The sequence below is a fragment of the Crocodylus porosus genome, unplaced genomic scaffold (assembly GCF_001723895.1).
Source record: "Crocodylus porosus isolate Cpor-Errol unplaced genomic scaffold, CroPor_comp1, whole genome shotgun sequence".
In the NCBI taxonomy this organism is placed as follows: Eukaryota; Metazoa; Chordata; order Crocodylia; family Crocodylidae; genus Crocodylus; species Crocodylus porosus.
Window position 1 is genome coordinate 61,456,443 of NW_017728943.1, and position 22,373 is coordinate 61,478,815.

The following is a 22,373-nucleotide window of genomic DNA, read 5'->3' on the forward strand; positions in this document are numbered from 1 at the left end:
TAAGGGATTTTTAATAGTCCTCCTTCTAAATGTTAGGTTCTTAAAATCAGCACCTTCTACCAAAACCATGGATTTGAAAAAAAGAGACAGCTATGCATCCTACAGATTTGCACAGACTCTCTCCTCTAAAGATAATTAAGACTTTGATAAAAATACTACAGGCCTTATTCTCATCCATACCCACACATATAGCTTGCTTTCCCCTCTACTGTCATCTCTGAATCAAGATACAAGGCAACTGCCTCTGCTCAGTCAATTCAGTGGAAGCTGCATGTGCTGATGTCTCCCCCCCCCCACTACACAAGTGCTTTAGTCCGTCTGCAGACATAGTTCCGAGACTCAGTGCCATGCCTCCACTACTCCGGACATCTGTCACACAGCAGAACATTGTTACATCGGTTCTGATGACTGCACTGAGTAGAATTCAAGGAAAAACCAAAATGCAAACAAGGATGAGATCAGAAGCTACCGAACCAAATTACAGAATTTATAAATAATGGTGCAAGTAAACTTGCATGAATTACCTGCTGAGGATGGAGGATAAGTGTTTTATCCTCCCAAAATAAGCATATATAAGAAACTGCCTTCCTTACTGTCAGATATTGTGTGTCATTTAGGACATTTCAAAATTAAGCCCAGATTACCTGGGGAAAATCAGTTCCAATAAACACAAATTATTTGAGCAGAAGACAACTAAAGGGTATGCATACATGAATATACACCAGGGAAATCTACACCAAAAAAAAAATCTGTGAAGTATGATCACGGAGAAGGGAAAATAATCATTTACCTTAAGAAACAGATGGGTGGAAGGAAAATGCAACTTGAGGTTGAATATCATAACATTTCCCAACACTGATTATTTATAAGATTCTGGTATCCCCCAAGAGAAATGGAATCCATTATGCATTATCTGGGATAAGACAGTACAGTTTAGTTTCACATATTACAAAATAGTCTGTAGGGAGCAATCTTGTATCAGCAAGGAGATGTACCAGCTAACCTACAAGGTCTCTGTATAGTCCAACTGTCACTTAACTCTTGGGGAGGTTTGCTAAACCCACCTTCTTCTTCTTACCTTTCCATTATATCATCATTCTTGTGAGAAAGTCACTGCAAAAACTGGCTTAAAGTTGTGAAGTTGCTTGTCAACTGCAGGAGATTGGCATTCTATAATATAAGTGTTAATATGCTGCAAAACTAAGTCAGGCATTTGCTCAATGCTTCAAACATGGCTTCATTAGATAAAAGAGGAAAAGACTTTACTGGTTTTCTTTAATAGGAGCTCAAAGAGAAATATAGCTAGGCAATCTGATTACCTTACTAATAAAACACAACATAGTGACTAGAATCATCAGGGATAGATCAACTCTGAATTTGTGGCTTCACACCAAAAAATCCCCAGGCATTTCTCACTCTCAAGCCAGAAGTCAATAAGTAGAAATAAACCAATTCTCTTATTGTTGATTTCCCAATAGTGGGTCTTGTCCTGTTGCAGGCTGCAGCAGGGCACAGAGGTGAAGCAGCTTACTGAGCAGTCTGCATGTGGGGAGCCAGGGCTGATTGTGGAGCCAGCTGTCCCAGGGAGCCTGCAGGCGGGGCTAAGGCTGAGACAGGAGATGTCTGACCTAGAAGGAAGGCTGAGCTGAGAGTGAATATAAGCCCAGGTCCTGAGCAAAAGGTGGGTATAATGTCTTGGAGGCTGCTGAGAGAATACCACCTCAGCAGGATGACTGTAGCTCTGGAGTGCCAGCACAGACAGGACATCTAGTCTAGTGGAGAGGGGCTGAATGAGAGACCAAGGGGTCCGAGGGCCCAGAGGAAGGCTGTGTATGTGCAGAGAGAATATCAATAGAGATGACATCTGTGAGGCTTGGGGTGTGGTGTAAGGGAGGAATGGAGCCAAGCAATGGACTCATAAGGCCTTAACCACAAACCTGGTGGTTATTACAATGAGACCAGGGCAGCCTCCCGCATTTTCACACCAATGACCATCAAGTCATAGCAAGTGAATGAAGGGCAGACTGTCCAGGAAGTAGGAAAAGCAGGGTAAAGGGAAAAAAAAAAAAAAAGTTTGGCCTCCTTGGACTTTACAGCCAACACTGGAATGCCACCCTGCTACACAGGCTAACCTCCAAATGAAGCCCCACTTCTGGGCTACTCATTGGGAGTTCTGCAGCAGTACAGGTGAATTCAATCCCACTGGGTTTAGTGATCACTGGTTTGGAGATGCCCTAGTCACTTGGTTTAAGGTTATAATATAAGGCCAAGTATATTAAATAGATACAAGTATAATAAAGATAGAGCTTTCTTCTTTTTAAATTGCTTCAATTTACTGATGGAAAACAATATTTAGGAACTTCATTTTTCTTCAGAACAATACAAGACGTACTTAATATCAAGTAAAACCCTATTATATGTAGCCAAACACTTGATACATCATCTCAAAACATGCACCATAATAAAATACATCTTAATATCTGTGTTTGCTGATAATTTACTTACTGCTATTAATACCTTGTTTCCCAGGGTGCATGAAAGCACAGACGAGGACTATATCCCTGGCAAAGTAAGTAAAAGCTTTTTTAGGATAAGGCTGTCCAGCTTCTAAGCAGCTGAAGGCCATTTATCGCTCAAGCTATATGCTGCACTGCACAGGTGCCCTCAAGGGATGGGAGCAGAAAGCAGAAGCTGGGAGAGGGGGAGTCTAGAGACCAGCAGCAGCAGGAGAGCAAAAGAGTGACAGCTCCCAGACAAGGAATCTGAGGATCACAATAACTTCTCATAGAGTACAAGCAGCCTGCTACCCGAACAGCCCCAATCAAGGATATACGAAAACCAGACCCACCAAAACAGCTTCAACTAATGGCAAGGAGGCCTGTAGTCCTGACCACCTTGCCCTGTGCAAGCTCAGAAGTCTCTAAAGAAAAGTGGAATTCAGAAGAGTGTCCGCAACAAGATTTTCTTCCTCCAAGATGACTGTTCAAAACTGGACATAACACAGAGCAGCAGGCATCTTTAATAGAAGTATTTGGAGTCTCAGAATAGAAACATCAGAAACATGCATAGAAAGCAACTGGTTTCTTCAGTCTGATCATAGCTTCTGCTATACATCGATTCAAATAAAAGCATAAACAACGGCCCAAATTTATACTCGTCTCCTCTGGAGATAATCAGACTAAGCAGAATAGCAGCTCTCGGTTCCATGCTGTCTAAGTCAGGGGCATTCAACCTTCAGCGCACGCACGCACGCACACCCACCCACCCCTGCAGGCAATCTGTGTGTGAGGCATATGAAACCCTGGGGAGAGGGCAGATAGCACGGGACAGGGAGCAGAGAGCAAAGCAGCTCATTGGGCAGGGAAAGGGAATTGGAGTAGCACTTGATGAGAGTGCAGGGCTAATTTGTTGCATGGCTGCCCAAAAGTTTGGCTCCCACTGTTCTAAGCTTTTGTATTTCAAAACCAGTTTCTTTTTCTAATCACTATTTTTTTTCTAAATAGTATTTCTTCCAGAATTTGCAACTGCTGAAGTAATATACTTTATTGCACAGGAAATGTATATATTTTATGTATATTTATACTTGAATCTGAATATATGGTAAAGATGTTAGCCATTCTAAATATAAAAAGCTCAGGGAAATTCAACAATCCCAAGGTTCATTTACCTGAACCTTTACCAATGCCATATGTACCATCACCCATTCACAGTGTCCCCCGTGCTGTCTATGCTGCAGTGATGAAGTGACCCCTCCATGTAAGAATGAATGAACAAACACTAAGCATCAGTTCCAGAAAGACACACAAGCTTGTGGCAGAACACTAACCTCCTTGGACACACGATCGCTGACCTCAAAGTTGCGATTCACAGACAATGAAACTTTGAAAATAAACTTGAACATGAAATTGTGGAACAGGAAATCATCCACACACTGGGCTGTGTTAAGTATGGTCTACATATGGACTACAGATTCATATCCCATTACCTGGATTAGCTTTTATAAACACTGTATTGTCCCTCAATAAGTTAACTGCTTTTTCTCTCTCCTACCTACATGCCTCTCTCCCAGCAGTGCCCTCTTTCATCCTCCTTTTCCTGTACTTTGTATTCTAATCGCTGCTTTCTAGTTAGCAGCTTTGCTTCCGGCAGTCCCTTCACATCATCAGATGAAATAAGCCCCCTGCTTACAAAAGCTTATGCAATATATCTCTGATTTAGCTGGTTTATAAAAGGTGCAAATCTACCCTGCCTTTTGCCTAATGCTTTAGCTGGCTACTAAAAATAAAGATTCAGGATTTTTACCTGCAATACATACCAAAATCACCCCCCCCATACTTTATTTTTTTAATGATTAATTTGGTTTGAAAATGCTGAGTAAAAGCCTTCAGGCAAGACAAAGTACTAAACCTTCACCTATATCAGCAGCTACTACTATTGCAGCAGCCAGTCCTACCATGTAAGTGCAGGATTATTTTAAGGGTTACCTAATCTTCCCTGGAAACTTTCATTGTTGGCAGCAACGATGGTCAGATAAGGCTGGAATGGATTCAAGCCTACTTTGTGTCTCCTGCAAGCAAGGCTTGCTAGCTAGGAGATTAGTTACACCAGGGTGTTTCCCTTCTCTGCTATATTCTTGCTGATTACTGGGACTGAAGTAAAAGAGATAGCAGAATGCTCGTATAGAGCCACGGTCATGACTTAAAGTGACACAGAAAGTGTCAACTAGGAAATGAAAACTAGTATTTAAAAAAGGCAGAAGAAAATCCTCAGCCTGGCAATCATTCTCTGGCTGCTCTTGCAACTCTGAGAATGAACAAGTACCCTAAAACTAATGCAGCCCCTCAGTGATGGAAGGCAAGGAAAAGAAATACTGCAAAGTTGACCTATAGGCTCATTCCTCTACACAAAGGGGTGTCAAAGATCCACGCTGCTGTCGAGTCTAGAACTGGCCTGAAGATTCAAACCACGAGGATCCTTTATCTCAGGGCCCAGGTATCTTTGGCAACCCATACTTTACACCACGAACTTGCAACCTACAGCCCACAGGTTGGATCCAGCCTGCAGACCTTTGAATGCAGCTGCAGATGTGGGGCTTCAGCAGCAAGAATCACCTTCTGTGAGCTTTCTCCCTGTCACCCCACACAGAGAGACAAATGTTGGCTGCCTGTGCTCTACACAGACCACTGGAGAGAAGTGGCAGGGTCCTAGTGCCCACCTTTTTAACCCTGGCCCTGGGTGGGTCATTCTTGCCGACAGCCAGGAAAGGTTGCCCACCCCTGCTCTACACATCATGGTGACTCTCAAACCGAAGAAAAGATGAGTGTGATGCACATGCAAAATGTAGTAAAAATGGACTCTGCTGATGCAACATTCTTGCCAATTTATTAAAGTTGTTATTCCAGAAGTTGATAAGAGCAGAGATGCAAAACGTTTGCTGTTGGCACATAAAAGTCTTAGTTAGAAAGATCTCAGTTTAAGCTCTCAGATCAAAGACCATAATCAATGTTTTGTCACAATATACTCACTGTGGTCTTGCAGCTTCCTCTAAAAATCCCTGCACTAGTTACAAAGACAGGACACTGGATTTGGATCAACCAATGATATGACTATGTGGTAATTCCAGTAAGACCCAGGCTTTCTGAAAAATTTAATTTTTTAATTATAGCAGCTTGACAGAGCTCTAAGAACTTCTTTAAGATTTGTTTGTTTTCTGCCCCAACTTTTCAGAATAAACTTTCTGGGGGGTATGTGCTTCAACATGACCGCAGAGAAAAAGGGGGTTTTTTTTGAGTGAAAATAAATAATTACAGCAAATCAGAATGTTCTGTTTTCCATTAGCACCAAACTCATTAATGCAACACTCAAAAAACACAGGCAGCCTAAATTCATCCACTTAGGGTCAAGCATTGCAATAATGTTTATTACATAGACATATTATATTAAAATGTGCTCACACAGTGAGAAAGCAAGGCACAATCCCTTCCTTGTAAAGCACACAATCAACAGAACACACGTATAAGCATATATTTAAAAAAAAGCGAGATTGGAGGAAGAAGCTTACTGAATTTTTTCTTTAATTTTTAACAACAGTCAAATCAGCCATTACCTGCAGGAAACATGAGTGAAACAAAAGCCACCTGATTAGCAAAAATCAGAAGTGGAACAGGCTGAAACAGTCAAAAAACACCCCCTCCACCCCTGTAAATCCTGCCTCCCCTGAAAGAGTGGGTGCAGGGGAAATTTTCAAAATTAAACACAAAAATCAACAGTTCATCTTCACTGGTCTAAACAATAGATTTCAGGAAACTTAAAGTAATGTTCATTTCTTTTGAATGCAGGTCTGCAGTTCTTGAAGTGCAACAAATCTTTTTCATAGCATGAAATAAGACTAGATGGAGATAATTTCAGCAACATTACCCAAGGAATACCAAATAAGAGCCACCTAAATGAGACTCATTAATGCACTGGAGACTTCATGTTATATTTAACATTTCCAAACCTGAAAGTTTCAACCTTTGAGCACCGCTACTGACCACCCCCTTCACTCTGAACCCATTCTTCTTCTTTCTAATTTAATCTGAAGTTTCTATATTCTCATTCTATTCCTGCTAATGCATGAAGCTGCCGGCCATTCATTTCTGTAATTAATTTAAAAAGCAATGAAAGTGGTGTAGGCCACAAAGCAGGTCAGGGAGGGTTAACAGCTTGGAGGCCCTAAACTCTGTGTTCAGGGCAGAGTTCATCAGAACATTTGGGACTGATCTATTCAAGAACACCCTGAGACGGAGTAATGCAGTACAAACTGCAACAGCAGATAAAAGCACACAGGACATTACGATCAAACCTGAAACAATGCATGTGTAATGGATGGTATTACTTGAATAAATGCAGTTGTCAGTAGACTGTAAAAGCTGCACGGCACCAAACATGATTAAACATGAGGAAAGTACACAGAACGATACAACCAAACTGGGTAAAACAAACATAAAAGGCTATTATAAAAATAATTTATTAGCAAGTAGCAATATGCAATGATATATGCCTGATGTAAGCAAGCCTAAGGTATAGAAAGAGTAGAAGAGAAATGCACTTTGGATTACTGCTTTAGCCCTACATTATTTCTGCTGTCACCCAGTCCGATCACCTGGCTGACAGCATGCAAAAAGGCTACACTACATGTTTTGGCAGCAGTTAATGGTCTTTTCCTCATTTTCTTGGTGCTTGAAGCCAACAGGAACTGTATGCACACAAACTGCTTTGGCACAGTAAGTTCTCTGAGAAAACAGGCCCTAGGCAACTCAAATTGGGCCCCCAGAATTGACAGTCACCGTTAGCAGTTCTGGCATTCACTTATGCCTCAGCCGGCCAGCTACAGAAAGGGTGCAAGAGCACCACCTCCCCCTCAAAGGACTGCAGGGAAGATATATTTATGAAGCTCAGGAGGAAACTATTCTTTATTTGGTGTAGGATTTGAAGAGTGCACAGCAGGGCAGGCATAGGGCCATGCACTGAACATGGAGGATAAAAAAAGATACCAGGCCATTCATCTCATGAACTAATGGAGACAGCAGGTCTCACAAAAAACAGTAAATCAGGATACAATTAGAACAGTGCTTTTCAGTCTGAAGGCACCCCTCAGAAAACGTCAGCTCTCAGTTTGCACTTGTTTTTGGACTACGGAAAAAATAAGAGAGAAACTCTTCTGTTGCAAAGAACTCAGAACAGCGAAGAATATGTTTTAAATACTATGGATTCCCATTTGAAATCTCTGGGTTTATCATGTGAATCATATTTGCATATCTAGAAGTACTAACATTGCGTGGTATCCCGCATCTACCTTGAAAGGATCTCAAGGCACCCCAGTGTGCCATGGTATCCTGGCTGGCAATCACTGCAATGAAGTACATGCAAAAAGGAGAATGATTAAAGTTGCATGTGTAATTTAAAATCTGGCACATCCTAATCTCCAAGTGCTGGACCAGGAAGCTTTAAAATAGTTTTCTAAGTGTGTCACGGGGTGGGGCCTGCGAGCAGCTGTGAGCTTGCTAGCGCCCCCCGCCGTGTCAATTAAGGTGATCTAGCACCCTCTTCTCGCCCGCTACGTCTTTGATCTTATGAAGTTCAGTAAGGGAGGCTGCCTACTTCCACCTTGACACAGTGCTGGTATTACCTCCGTTCCAAGTGGGGTGCTCCAACATCCCCTCAGCCTTATGGGCAATGCGTGCCTCCTACCTTCCCTTTAGCACGCCCCAAGCCTCGCAGCTGTTCCTGGACGTTGCTCTGTCCTTGCCCTCCAGCGTCTTCTCTGGCGCCCCTTGGGCTCGTTCTGCCCTAGTGCCCCCCTCTGGCACCCCTGGGCCTGTCACCCACCTGGCGCCCCCTGGGGCTTGTCACGTCCCAGCGCCCCTCTCTGATCCTCCTGGGCCTATCACGCCCCTGGCACCCCTTTTACCGGCACCCCTGGGTTGGTCACGCACCTGTCGCCCCTTAACCAGAGCCTCTGGGTTGGTTAAACAACCTGCACCCCGCTACCGGCGCCTCTGGGGCTTGCCATGCCCAGGCCTCGCCCCACTGGGCCTGTCTTATGGTTTTCCCCCGTTCCACGCCCTCTCCGGAGCCTCTTGTCCCCTCTGGGGCCTCGCTCGCGCCTCTCGCGCACATTGCCCCTCTCTGGGGCCTTGCTCGCGCGTTTCCCGCACTTGGGCTCAGGTGACCACAGCCGTGCCTGGCCCCTTGACCCTTTCCTGGGTCACTTGCCCCGCTGCGCAAAATACCGCCCTCACAGGCTGGGGTCTCAACCCCTATATGCCGAGCGCCTCTACAGCGCTCGCTGGCTGTGCCCACTGTGGCACTAGAGTCCCCAGCACTGTGGAGCCCTCCGGGTCCTACCCCGGTTGGGGCTCAGGTGGCCGCAGTCGCACCTGGCCCCCAGGACCACCGTCTCGGTCCTTTGCCCTGATAGGGCTTCTCTCTAGTCTCCCCCCACAGGGCAGGGCCCACTGACCCTTCGATACGCGCGCCACTGGCGCAAACAGCTGCACCCGCCCAGCACCGCTAGCTGTGCCCTGCTGGGCACCAGGAACCCCCAGACTATTGGGGAGCTCCCGTGAGGCCTCTTCACACCCCTACAGCCTCACCCGGTCCTCTGGTTTAACCACAACAAAAACCATGAGCCAAGCAGCTGCAACATAAACAAGAAGCCTACCGGCTTATAACCCAAAGCTTGCACTCACTAGGCTCTTTAGTCATGGCCTCTTCTAGCGTTCTCTCCCCTGCATCATTGTAGTCGGTCTGCCTGCTCAGCTCTCCCGCAGAGCTCCTGCAGCTGCCAGAGGGGAACTGCTAGCTAGGCTTTGGCCTAGCTGTTTATAAGGGCCTGGCCCTGCCCCTTTTGGTCATGGGACCAGCCTGGTTGCCCCAGCAACCCACATCTGTGCTGGTTCAGGGAGCTTCAGCAGCCCTATTCCTACTGCTAGTAGCAGGCACCCTGGTGCCCTGCTACAAAGTGTAAAAACACAGAAGAAATAACGGAATGGTGAAGAAGGGCTCTAATGCTGCATGCTAAAGCACAGGACAGAGCAGAACACGTGCCTGGCCTCTCTGGTCATGAGGCTGCAGGAAAAGGAAATGTTTCCATGACTCACTTTATCCTATGTATTTTGTTATAACCAGTATCAAATTTTACGCACACACACACACACAGATCCCCTCTACCCCTTGATCTTCATTGTCAAGGTCAACTCAAGAATCAAGACCACTTTGGTAAACATTGTTTACAATTAATAACTAGAATGGTGGAAGGATTCCCTTAAGGGATCTCACAATTATTCTGGTTATATACCACAGCTGAGCATGGCTAGCAGCTGTTAGCTTGGTCTCTTGAGCACTTAAGCCCATAAAAATTGTTTGAGAAAGTAACAGTAATTGCACTAAGAAAAAAAATTGCAAAACAGATGTACTGAAAATTAATTTTTAAACCCCATTCCATAAAAATTTCTCTTCTTCCTCTCCAAGTGACTATGAAAACACATTCCTTTGCAACTCACTCTTCAGCCTTTTCTTACAGCATTAAAAGAAAGATCGACCATCACTGCTGTAGCTTTCCACAAATTGATACATTTTGAAAACTTAAATTGAAAATGGGGGGAAAAAGTAGGTATTCCCACTGGACTTGCTTTCTTTTATTGTACTTGGTCAAAAAACAGAAACCAGAAAGAAAAAATGTTCCATTTCAATCCCTACACAAAGAAAGCTCCTGAATTTCATACATTTCTATTTTTAAGCCAGTTTTATAAAGACTATTTTTATCCCTTGTTTCTCCTACACCTGCCATGAGTGTTTCAGAGTGTATTAAACAGGGTAGAGGTATACAATTAACTTTTCCAAGAATACTTGTTTCTTAGGGAATGACATGAGCCTTTCCTTGTTTGGTCATTTTATTAAAGCTTGCCTACACTGATAATTGAAAGCAAAGAGACCTACTTAGCTGTGTTCGTTTGAGGTTAGGCAGAAGGCAGGGCAGTGCAGGATCTTATACTTTAGTGGGGTACAACCTTTTCAGCAGGTGTACCACAAAATTAGCACTGTATCCTTCTTGAGTACCACTCCAATTCCCTTCTACCCAATCTGCTACTCTACTTTCCATTCCCACCGCTTCCTTTCCTTTTTCATGTCCTTGTGACAAGGTATTGTGACAAGGTATTTAACAGAACGCACAGATTTGCTGCAATCTGACTGGACCACACCATGAGTGCTTCTGCTGTGGCCTCAAAAACTTGTGACCTCTAGGCTGTCAACCGTGAGCCCTAGCACCTATAACCACCCCAGCCCCTGTTCCCTGCCCTGTCTTGCTGTTGTGCTGCCTCTTCCTTCCTTGATCTGTTGCATGCCATACAAAGAGGCCACACCACTATTGACAACTGTGCCAACAGGCTGTTACTACACGTTATATACCTCTCTGAACAAGTTAGTCTATTAGATTTCATCAACTACAGCCTACTTCTTTAGATGCTGACAAGACAGGCTGTAGCCGACTGACTGGAAACAGTTAATAAATAAGGGATATACAGTGGCCCACAAGTCGGATAAGTTACCACTTCACTATCCACAAAGAAAACGTTATAGCAAAAACTAGCGTATTTTAAATTAATAGTCCAAAATACCATACATCAAAGGTTAATTCATCTCTGTACAACATCATTATCTTTAATAACCATTTTACCACTTATGGTCGATTACAGTGGATGGTAACCTATGGCATGAGAGAGACAGATCCAGACCACGGGCATGGGGCTTCAGCAGCATTTGAGGGGTGGGGGCCTTCGGCAGGGGTTGCTTTCCAGTGCCACTGTGGGGAGAAGCACCAATTGCAGGTCTTTTCCCCACACTGGCACAGAGAAAAGCAGTACTGGCAATGGGGTCCTAACACCTGCCCACCAACCTCTGACCTGAACTTGGTCATTCCAGCCTGCAGCCTTAAAAAACAATCCCCCCAAAAAACAAACCAACCAACCAAAAACAAAAACGGTTGCTGACCACTAGTCCAGCAGGTCCAACTCCCCTCAACTAGGTCTAGATGAGAAAGGTCTCTGTCCTAAAAGCATCTACAGAATATTCTGCAGCAGTTTAAAAAGTAGCATTTCCCTCTTCCTAACAGGCAGGAGAGGAAGAAAAAGGAGGACTAGCGTGTAAACTGCCCACTGAAGGTCACAGGAGAGAGCACGGTAAAGTTGCGCACTAACAAATGCTGTATTAAAGCTATTTTAAAACCGTTTTTGGTTAAAAAGTGACACAGCAGACAGGGACAACTGTGACCTTTTGTATTTTGGAGAAGAAAGATTGCTCTCAAAGATGTCACGCTGCAGCCATGCAAGCCTTCAGCAGCTTGAATGGTCAATCTGCCTATTTCAAAACAAAATGGAAAGAAACCGATGAAAATTCATTGGGCTTCAGTTAACCTCAATTCCCATTTCTGGAGCTGTTCCAATATTGTGATGTTCATTAACACCAAAAGCTCCGTCAATGACAACAGTTTTAAGAGATGCGATTTATCTTTTACACAAACACATCAAAACGATCTCTCCCACAGTTCTTAGTGGTACTGCAAACTGTTGTTGCTGAAAGCAAATAATCAATAAAAAAGATTTCAAGCTGTTAAAAAACCTGAAGTTGTCTGTCAAATGTAACTGCAGTATTCAGCCAAAAAATCTCCAAGAGTTCAGCAGAGTGATCTGACAGTAGATAACTAACTGATTGCTAAGAAGTGACGAACAGAAGCTAGAAATGAGATTTAAATGGAAATATTGTTGCACATGCTTAGGACTGGCTACTAAAATGTTGTCATGTACCACAAGTTAGGTGGGACTTTTTTTTTTTTAATTGAGAAAACCTTAGCTTTCCATTAGTGTTCATGACCAAAAAAACCCCCATTTCCACAAAACAAATGCATTAAAAAAGACAAGCTTTAAAACATGACAAAACTAATCAAAAGTGAATTCAAGTATTCCATCACACCTAATATTTCAAAATTTGACCACCAATGACACCAAGATGAAAATTTACCTCAAGCAGTCTAAATAAACTCTAGTCCATAAAGACATTTTACAATTCAGTGGTTGAGTTTGCTTGCTGAATTTGGGAAGGGGGAAAAGGGGTCAGGGAAGTGTTCTGATTAAAATGAGTCAGTGACTTCAGAGCCATTTTTCCAGGTACTCTAAAAGTTCAGGCAGGCAACAGTGCTTCAGTTCCACTGAGATCATATTTTTAATACACATTTGTTTTGTTTGGTAGAGACTTTTTTGTACAAGTGCATGAAAGCTGAGATCCTGGAGAATGACAGAGAGGTCTGTTTGTACCCTCCAAAGCTCCTGCTTCTTGCCCTGCCTGGACAAGACCAATATCACATCCATGCACATCAGGAAAGACCGTCTTACAGCATGTTTGCTGACATCCAAGAAAGGACACTGGTTATATACAGAAATAAACCATTTTAACATCTAAAAACTTAAAGCCTATTTGTTTCAACTTCATCAGCTACTTAAAGTATTAAGTACCTTAAAGTATTACGGTAATATTTAAAGCATTAAAAACAAATTTTCTTTTGAGAGTTGCAAAATGAACCAGCAAATCTTGAGAAATCTAGTTTTAATTTAAAATCCACCACAAAAGTACTCTTGATTGTTGCACACGAAATAGTAACATTTCACAAGACCAAAAATAAATTTTGTATAAGAGCCTGCCACACACTCCACTCTTAACTAATCATGAAGAGTAAATACTACAGAGAGGAAAAAAAAAACCCTCCTCAAGAGGGAGGGCATTCATATTCTGGAAGGAAGGAAGTAGGCATCAGTTCCTCACCCGGGGTGATGCTACATTTACTGTATTTTCCTACATACCACACCCCACAAAATAAAAAACACAACTTGTTTTTAGAAGGCAGAATTGTGGAAAGGGTTGTAGAGAGGGAAGATTTATCCAGTTGTGGCCTATAGTTATGTTTTTCATGTAGTACCCACCACAGTATAACATATCCTCCACACCTTTAAGGGATAAAAATTGCCAAAAACTAGTACCAATTTGAGAACAGCTGTGAAAGGGTTAGCACTGAATTTCCCCTTCCCCATGCCTTCTAGTAGTAGTGGGTCTTTATCCCTTTGTGCCTCCATGCAGTAAAGTTCTAGTGAAGAAAATCAGCATCCCCATGCAACTCCCCCACCCCTCAATTTTGGAGGGCTGATCTTTGGGGAAAAAGTTGTGTGGTTTGTGAGTAAATATGGTAATTAAGTAGTAAGGGCTCCTGGGACAGAATGTAAAATATGGAGAAAGGATGTAAAATAAAGGAAGTTAGGACAGTCTTCCTAGCAGAGGACATCTGAAAAAGAAAATAATAATAATAATATCCTGCTCTAACACCAATATGCCTTTACTAATTTGTTTTCATGTACATCTTAACTTGAAATGCTTGACTTTTCTGACTAACCTGATTTTCTGAAAAATGACTATTTTAAAACATCAATTAAAGCAAGAAGAATCAGAAGGGACCTTGTCAAATGTCATAGCTCTCTACAGTGCCACAGCTCCTAAAACAGTGTATGGGACAGTTTTGAGCACTATACATGCCCCAATCTTTCAACTACTCTTTAGTTCTGCTAGATTGTTTCCTTTAATCACCTAGCCTTTTAGCATCTGCATCATGCTGATAACAGACAAAAGCTGTAAATCTCTCTCTCAAAATTGGTGCAGATCAGATCTCATCCTGGTGATGACTATGTATAGTTATAGAGGAAGGGCTAGAACTAAAGAGCCAAACCTTTCATGGACATATGGAGTGAATGAAGAACACAGCTACTCCCATAAGTTTGCAGAGTTTGAAGTCCAATACAGTATGCAATATTCAGCATCACAAACTAGAGGATTAGACGTATTGACCCTAATCCTTCATTATGTTTCTAGTATAAAGTAGTTGGCAAAAATCATGCATATCTTTAAAGCACAGTTAATCCACTCAAAAATAGTTTAAAACCAGTAATTTGTTTAATAGTTTAAAACAATTAAGTGTGGTTTGAAACACTTTCATGGTTAAGAACAGTATATAGAATACAAGTTCAGAAGCTTGGTTAACCTTTTCTTGTTAGGGAGACATTTTAATTCTAGGGAAAAAAGCCTCAAACCCCTTGATGGACACAGTGAGTGTGAAGTTAACTTCAACACTAGTCTTTACTATATCTACTTGAATTGAAGATGAACCTGATTATAAGACAACCCTGCAATAATTAGATTCTATTTATGGAAAATGTATATATTTATTTGTTTTAATTTTCCAGGTACAGAATCTAATTATTGAAGTTTTGCTCTTGAATTTTAACCAGAGGAATCATCCTCCCACTTTACTTGGCCCTGGTGAGACCGCAGCTGGAGGGCTGTGTCCAGTATTGGAGTCGCAGCTGGAGTACTGCAACCCAATTCAGGAAGGATGTGGAGAAGCTTGAGAGAGTCCAGAGGAGAGCCACTCATATGATCCAAAGCCTGGAGGGAAGGCCGTACAAGGAGAGGCTGAGGGACTTGGGACTCTTCAGTCTGGAGAAGAGAAGGCTCGGGGGGACCTGGTGGCAGCCTACAACTTCATAAGAGGGATACATCAGGAGCTGGATGTATATAAGAGGGGTACATCAGGACATCTGTTCACCAGAGCTCCCAAAGGGACAACAAGGTCTAATGACCATAAACTCCAAGAAGGCCGATTTAGACTGGATATAAGAAAACAGTTCTTTACAGTACAAGTGTCCAAGGTCTGGAACAAACTCCCTGCAGAGGTGGCGCAAGCACCTACTCTGGACTCCTTCAAAAAACAGCTGGATTTATTTCTTGCTGGGGTCACTTGATCCCAGCTGACTTCCTGCTTATGGCTGGGGGGGAGGGGGAGGGGGGGACTGGACCTGATGACCTCATGAGGTCCCTTCCAGCCCCTAATGTCTATGAAATCCATTAAATGTATCCCCCCTCCCACTGCTACAGCAGGGAAAAATAAATCTGGGGGGTCAGGTAGCTCTTTTGCTCTTTTCCCCAAACTTTTTCCCCTCAGCCTTTTCCCCCTCTCCTTACCATCAGAGCCTGCTCTCCCTGAGCACATGAAAGCAAGGAGCAAATTTGAAAACAATAACACTGAAATTAAATATGACTGTAGCAATTTGTATATAGTGCTCAGAGGCTTGATTCATCTAAAATTGATCCATGTCATCTTTTCTTGAAATAGCTGCAAGTTTTAGCACAGGTATTCTATAAACATATTTTTGAGCAGCACTTGGAAGCCTACCTAAACATAGTACAAACTACGCATGATATTAGTGCAAAGCCAAAAGCTTGTGATTTACCACACAGTCCATTGTGGTGGGCCCCAGCAGAGTCAACAGCATTTCAAACCATGGTGAACCCACTACTCACTGTGTGTACGTACTCCAGATCCATGTGTTAATAAGCCCCCCTGCTCGTGACTGCAACCAGGTGTTCTCATCACAAGTCCTGGGATGCTCCAGAAATTTATATGCAAAACAGGCACAAGGCAACCTGGTCCAGCTTCACCTCATGGACAACAGACCACGCTAATCATATGTGGCAGACTGAAAGAGGGGGCAACAAAGGGATTTTGAGTGAACTGTTTGGGGCCCTATTTGATGATGGTTGCTAGGCACTGAAGGCTGGTGAAGAAACAGGAATCATAGAAAATGGGAAAGAAAAGCACAGCTCAACTGTGGGAATGAAGAGAGAAGAACCTGTTCAGCCATCACAAGAGAAGGCTGAGAGGGGACCTGGTGGCCATCTATAAACTTACCAGGGGGACCAGTGCAAAATGGGAAAGACCCTGTTCCCCACCCCCCGAGCACCTCCCGGAGTAACAAGGAATAATGGCCATAAGTTGTTTGAGAGTAGGTTCAGATTAAACATCAAGAGGCGCTACTTCACAGTCAGGGCGGCTAAGATCTGGAACCAACTTCCAAGGGAAGTGGTGCTGGCTCCTACCTTGGGGGTCTTTAAGAGGAGGCTTGACAATTACCTAGCTGGGGTCACATGAGCCCAATATTCTCTCCTGCCCAGGGCAGGTGTTCGGACTTGATGATCTACGTAGGTTCCTTCCGACCCTAACAACTATGAATCCATGAAACATATATGCAATGCCATGGCTCACTAGGACTTAAAAAAAATTTTTAAAAATAAAATAAATAAAAAAATAAAGAGTGGGCACCCGGGAGGGCTGCACTTAATGGACACTACCATATGTCATATTCAGATGGGCTACACTAACCTATTCTCATCATAGTTTCCCATCAGCCTGATTGCCCAAAGTGGGCCATGTGTTTTGTAGTCACACTCAGTGTTGGCTGCATTCACATGAACTTCATAGTTGGTTTCCACTGCTGTGCACATGCTGTTTTTGGTAGCCTTTTAATGACAAACATATCTAGGAGATGTCTTTGTACGCAATTATAAGATGAAAGGCTTCCCCCACCCCTCATGCCAATGGGAGGCGGGCAGAGGCAGCAAAAGGGGAGGAAGAAACCTCATCTTCTATTAGAGTAAATATGGTAGTTAGCTTAGAAACACCAAACAAATGAAACAGATAAAAGAGACTAGCAAAAAGCACAACCTACACTTCAGTTTCATTTTAATATGCCTCAATATGTGAAGAGTAAGGGATACTCATAACTACACCCACTGGGCTAAGGAAGAGTCAGTCCATCATGGGGATGTCCATAATATATACTGCCGATAGTTCCAACAAAATATGCCTTCCTGCAAGCAGAAGCTGGTGAGCTTCATGAAAATGGCTCACACTGCATGCCAGGTGGGCTGACATTTTCTGATGGCCATCCAGGGCTTGTTATGGAATGAATATTGTGCGTTTAGAAATCCAAATTCTTGCACTACATCCTCTCCCCAGCTAGAGCTGCTTTACTCTGACAGTTCAATGCACTCTTAACCTTACTTTAAAAAGCCACAAGAGAATTTCCCTGAGCTGTCAGCATCCTCCAACGTCCCCATGTTAATGCCTCCAATGCAAGAGAAACGAAAAAAAGGACAGCCTGGCCCAGCTCAGTAACTGCAGGCTACTACTGCATGTAGTCCAAGGACACCTCCACACTATGCTGGAGGGGAGGGAGGCCAAGCCCAGCAATGCACTCCCTGGAATGGGGGAGGTCACAAAGATATGGTCAAGTCCCTTCTCCACTAAAGGTGCAACTCAGGAGACAATGCAAGTGTCCAAGCTGAAATGCGGATTTCCCATTCCAGGTGTGCTTAACCTCATGCAACTGCATACCAGTAGGAGGGGAAAGCTGAAGTTTTATAAAATAACTACCAGTGAAACAATTAACCAGAAACTCTCTGCAGGGAGTAACAAAGCCCATTCCTCCCAGCACATGAACAGCTCCCAATGAATAAACTAATGATAGTAGCTGGAATTTAGGCCTCTGTGTATGCAACCACAGCAATACCATCTTAACTAGAAAAAACAAAAGCAAACATTCAAGATCAAACAAACCTCTTGGTATTACAAATAATGCACCCTGGCCTCCAATTTTCAATTCCTTGTTTGCGGTGTACATGTGATATGTTCCAAATGAACCTTCCAGAATACTTTTACCAGCGACTAGAACAGACAACAAACAAGACAACAGGGACTGTCTTTGTTCTAAGCATGAAGGATCCATTTCATTTTAGGGCTGGTGCCAACCTAATCTGGAATCAAACATTTACTGAACAATACATTTGCTGCCTGTTTTCTGACAAAGGAAGTTAATGGTATTTTCACCACCAACATTAAGTCAGCACACTGTTAGCAACTTCCTTCAAAAGAACCATTTCATGGCCCAAAAAAATGCCATCTATTACCAAAGTCCCTTGGATTGCTCCATTGACTTAAGTGAGAGAATGACAGCATGATGTTAACAAGTCAGAGGTTTGATTTTATGTGTACATCTAGGAACGGGTAGCATGTATATTGTAAAATTTTACAGTGCTTTTTCACTTTTCAGCTATTCAATGATCAAACTAAAAAGCCACTGTACTGCAATCAAAGCCAAACGGGACAAACATGTTAAGTGAACAATCTTAAATTATTCAAGGTTTTCTTTCATTTAGGCCTTTAACTTAAAAATTATTTCATCTCTCCAAAAAGAAAAACAAGAAACACCCCACACCACATGACAGATGGCAGTAAGTTGACTTTTCACACATTAAGCTAGTCCTTTAGAAAAAGGAGCTTATCAAAGGAAGATTTTCTTGCTACCAGTTTCCCACCCTGGACTCTGCTGAGAGGCTGTCATTTTTCTAGTGCTACTTTGGTAGCTCCCTGAACCTACGGTTTTAACAAAAGATGAGCTCTTTCTGTTTAGACCATTACATTTCAATAGAACACACCTTTTAGGAGTCATGTTAACTGACCAGATACTGACCTCAAGTTTTATTAACATACAGACAAGAGATGCTCAACATCATGTCAGCTGGCTTTTAGTAAGCCTGTAGCTCTGGCCCATGATCCAGTTGACGCGATGCAGATAATGTAGGGCTACCATATGTCTGGGTTTTCCTGGACATGTCTTCTTTTTTGGCCCCCTGTGCTGTGTCTGGGAAGGTTTTTAAAATAAGAGCAAATGTCCGGGTTTCCTGCTCTTCCTCTGCTCTCCTGGACTGGTTGCTTGGGGCTGGGAGCTGTGGGCAGCAGGTTGGCTGTCAGGGATCACATGCTCCTCATGCAGGCCCCGGCAAGCCAGAGGGGCAGAGGCAGTGTGTGCGCGCACACAACATGGGAGCTGCTCGGGCAGCAGGGCCAGGGGGCTCCAGCTTAGGAGTGAGGGACAGAGGCAGGGCACGGGCATATTACTGCTCCCCACCAAGTCATATGCCCTTCCCTTCCCCCTTTCCCAGGTGTCCCCTTTTTTTTTGATGCTGGAAATATGCTAATCCTAGATTGACTTCTCTTTGTTAACCCTGGCAGCACTCATGGTTGACACCATGTTTTAGGTAACATTACTCTTCAGTTTGTTTTCTTACTGTGTAATTTTTCTAACAAATACAAGTATGTCCTGGTTGAAAGCAGGAGGTATGTTCTCCAAGTATAAGTGGATATAAGCATGGAAGAGGGGACAGGAAGAAGTCCTGAGCATGTCCATGGACACTATTACTTCGCAAGTGAACACAGACTGAACTTTACTTAAGAGAAATATCTTACAGTAAAAAAGACAATCATAAGCTTCCTTTAAGGTGGCAACAGTTTAGGTGAAACTGAACACACCAAGACTTACACTGAGCTGTAAATAAACTAACATGGTACAGTAAAGTCAAATACCCTGAAGTGTATACTTTGACCAATTTCCAGGTCAACCACCATTATTAAATGAAAACAGTATACCACTGATATTAGGAAACAGCCATAGAACAATCTCTGAACTTTTAACCTGAAACATCTTGTGCTTAAATAACTAGGCAAACCATGTTCAAAGAAACATACATTTCTCCAGGGTGCTAAACTGTGCCATGCGGGATTCCAAACATAGTTCTTTAGCTGTAAACTTAACAGGACTATTTCCTACCTGTAATGTACATGTGTAATTGTTGGTTGTCTGTAGCCAAGAATCCAAGTCTGGATGTCTATGGGTTCAGCTCTGGGATATGCAATGGTTATATCTATCACCCACTGAAGGCCTTTTAATTTGTTCTCTAGGAATAAAATACAGAGGAGGTATTAAAATTACATCAAATGACGAGCCACTGGTTTGATATTCATCACAGAGTTACTTTTCATTATTACATAATTTATTACATCTCCAAGCAAACTTAAAACCAGGGAAGCAGACAGTTCAAGGTAAAAGGGGTCGAGGCCGACTCCGTGGAAGTAGACAGCAGAACTCTTACTGACTGCAGCGAGACTAGGGTTATACCACGTGTCAGTTACCCGGTTGTACTCGGTACTGTGCCGTGCACACCGATGGAACTACATCCATTCTTTAGGAAGACCCATGTAATACAATGGGCACAATGATAGGTGCCTATACACATCCAGCAAGGCTGCTCCAATGTGCTGTAATTACAACATGTCAGAGCAGATTTGATTAATCAAGTCTGCTGGAGCATGGTAATTATTGTGCTGCAGCATCATGCATATCAGCATCCACGTAATGAAAAACAGCAGCAGGGACACTAAGTAAAGCTCGCTAGACAAGCTTTAGTTAAAGCATCCCGGCTGCCATTTTTCAGTGTGGGGACACCAATACATGTGGCGCTTCAGCTGCTTTAGTTAGAGCAGTTCTTAAAGCTGCTCTAATTAAAGTGCTCCTCTGCCCCACCCCCCCACTCCTGGAGGCTGTGCACACCTATACCATTAATGAGTTTTGAGAATGGATTTGAATGCAAAAACTTAGAGAACCTACTAGTGACACCAAGCTGGACAGAATAGCAAACACTATGGCACAAGAATAGGATTCAAAAGGACCTTGATCAATTGGAAACATGGCAAGAATAAATCAGCTGATAAATAATTGCAATTATTGTTGTCATAATTGCAACACTGAAGATGCACAAACACAGAGTGAGAAGCAACTGCCCAGGCAGGAGTGGTGCAGAAAAAGATCTAGGGGACACAGCAATCATAGGGCATATATAAACTAACAGTGTAATACTGTGGCCAGAAAAAAAAAAACAACAACAAATGGAACACTGGGATGTAGTAAAAAGAAGGTTCCACACAACGCATGGGAAGAGCTCTTCCACTCCATTCAAGCACTGATAAGGCCTCCTGTGGAGTCCTGTACCTAGTTTTGGACATCATATTTCACACAAAGCAGGGACAAAGTAGAAAGTGTCCAGAAGAAAGCAAGAAGTGATTAGAAGTCTAGAAAATGGACCTGTGAAAGAGACTGGAAGAGCTGAGATGATGTGGTCTGCAAAAGAAAAGACTGAGGATTTTGTGATAACAAGCTCTAAATACAAAAAGAGCTGTTAAGAAGAGAGTTTGGCTTTTTAAATCATTCTGTCTCCATATGCTAAGGGATAAAAAGCATGTCTTTGATAGCAACAGGGGAGTTTTAGGTCAGATACGAAGAAGAACTTTCTAATTCTCAGAGCTGTAAAGCACTGGTAAAGATCACCTAAAGAGACTGTGAAATCTCCAACATTTTAAAGTTTTTAAGTGAAGGTTAGATAATTGCCTGGGGTGGTTTAGACAGGTGTTCCTGCCTTGAGTAAGAGAAATTGGACTAAATGGCCTCCTAGAGTTCCTTTTAACCATATTTTTCTATGATTTTATGAAATTGTTTTTTTAAAGCATGGCTGTAGTTAAACACCACCAATCTTTTAACATAAGCATAAGAACTAAACGGACCCAAGAGCATAAGAGGTACTACTACAGGCAAGTAAAAATCCCAAATATGCAGATCCCTAGCCAATTCTAAAAGCCTGAATTTCTTCCCCGCCCCCATCAGCTGAAATAACTATTTTAGTCTTATAAAACAAGTTTCAACCTGGATTGTATTTTTACTGCTGAAGGCAAGAAAGCAGCTACAATATAGAGTTAAGTATAGCAGCACTATGGATCTACGATAAATATTCTGACAAGAAAGCTATTACATTTTTTTTAGTAATCTCTCAATACATTGTTTTGTGTCTAATTATAAATTCAAGCAAAGTTGTGTTGAAAAGTGGGTAGGAAGCACTTAGATATTTGCTTAATTCACATATAATTTGCACTGTATGCCTTGAAGAATAAAAAACATAAAAGTGCAAGCCATGCAATTAAAAAAGCCCGCTTCGAGGTGGGCTTTGGCTTCCTCAGCCATGACCGGCACATCGTGATGAGAGACATGCTGGGATGGGATGGGCTC

At 42.7% G+C, this 22,373-nt stretch overlaps 1 protein-coding gene and 1 long non-coding RNA gene across 2 annotated transcripts in view; one reads left to right on the top strand and one right to left on the bottom strand.

Annotated features, from left to right (window-relative positions):
• The window catches only part of LPGAT1 (lysophosphatidylglycerol acyltransferase 1), a 100,015-nt gene that overhangs the window by 17,218 nt on the left and 60,424 nt on the right, over nucleotides 1-22,373 (bottom strand). The window contains exon 5 of the mRNA XM_019549443.1: nucleotides 20,088-20,214. Coding sequence (XP_019404988.1) covers nucleotides 20,088-20,214 — 127 coding nt within the window. The remainder of the gene's footprint in view (nucleotides 1-20,087; nucleotides 20,215-22,373) is intronic.
• Nucleotides 4,988-10,140, top strand: LOC109319704. The gene is made up of 2 exons (XR_002103600.1): nucleotides 4,988-8,007; nucleotides 9,507-10,140. It is a non-coding gene; the product is annotated as an uncharacterized LOC109319704 (long non-coding RNA).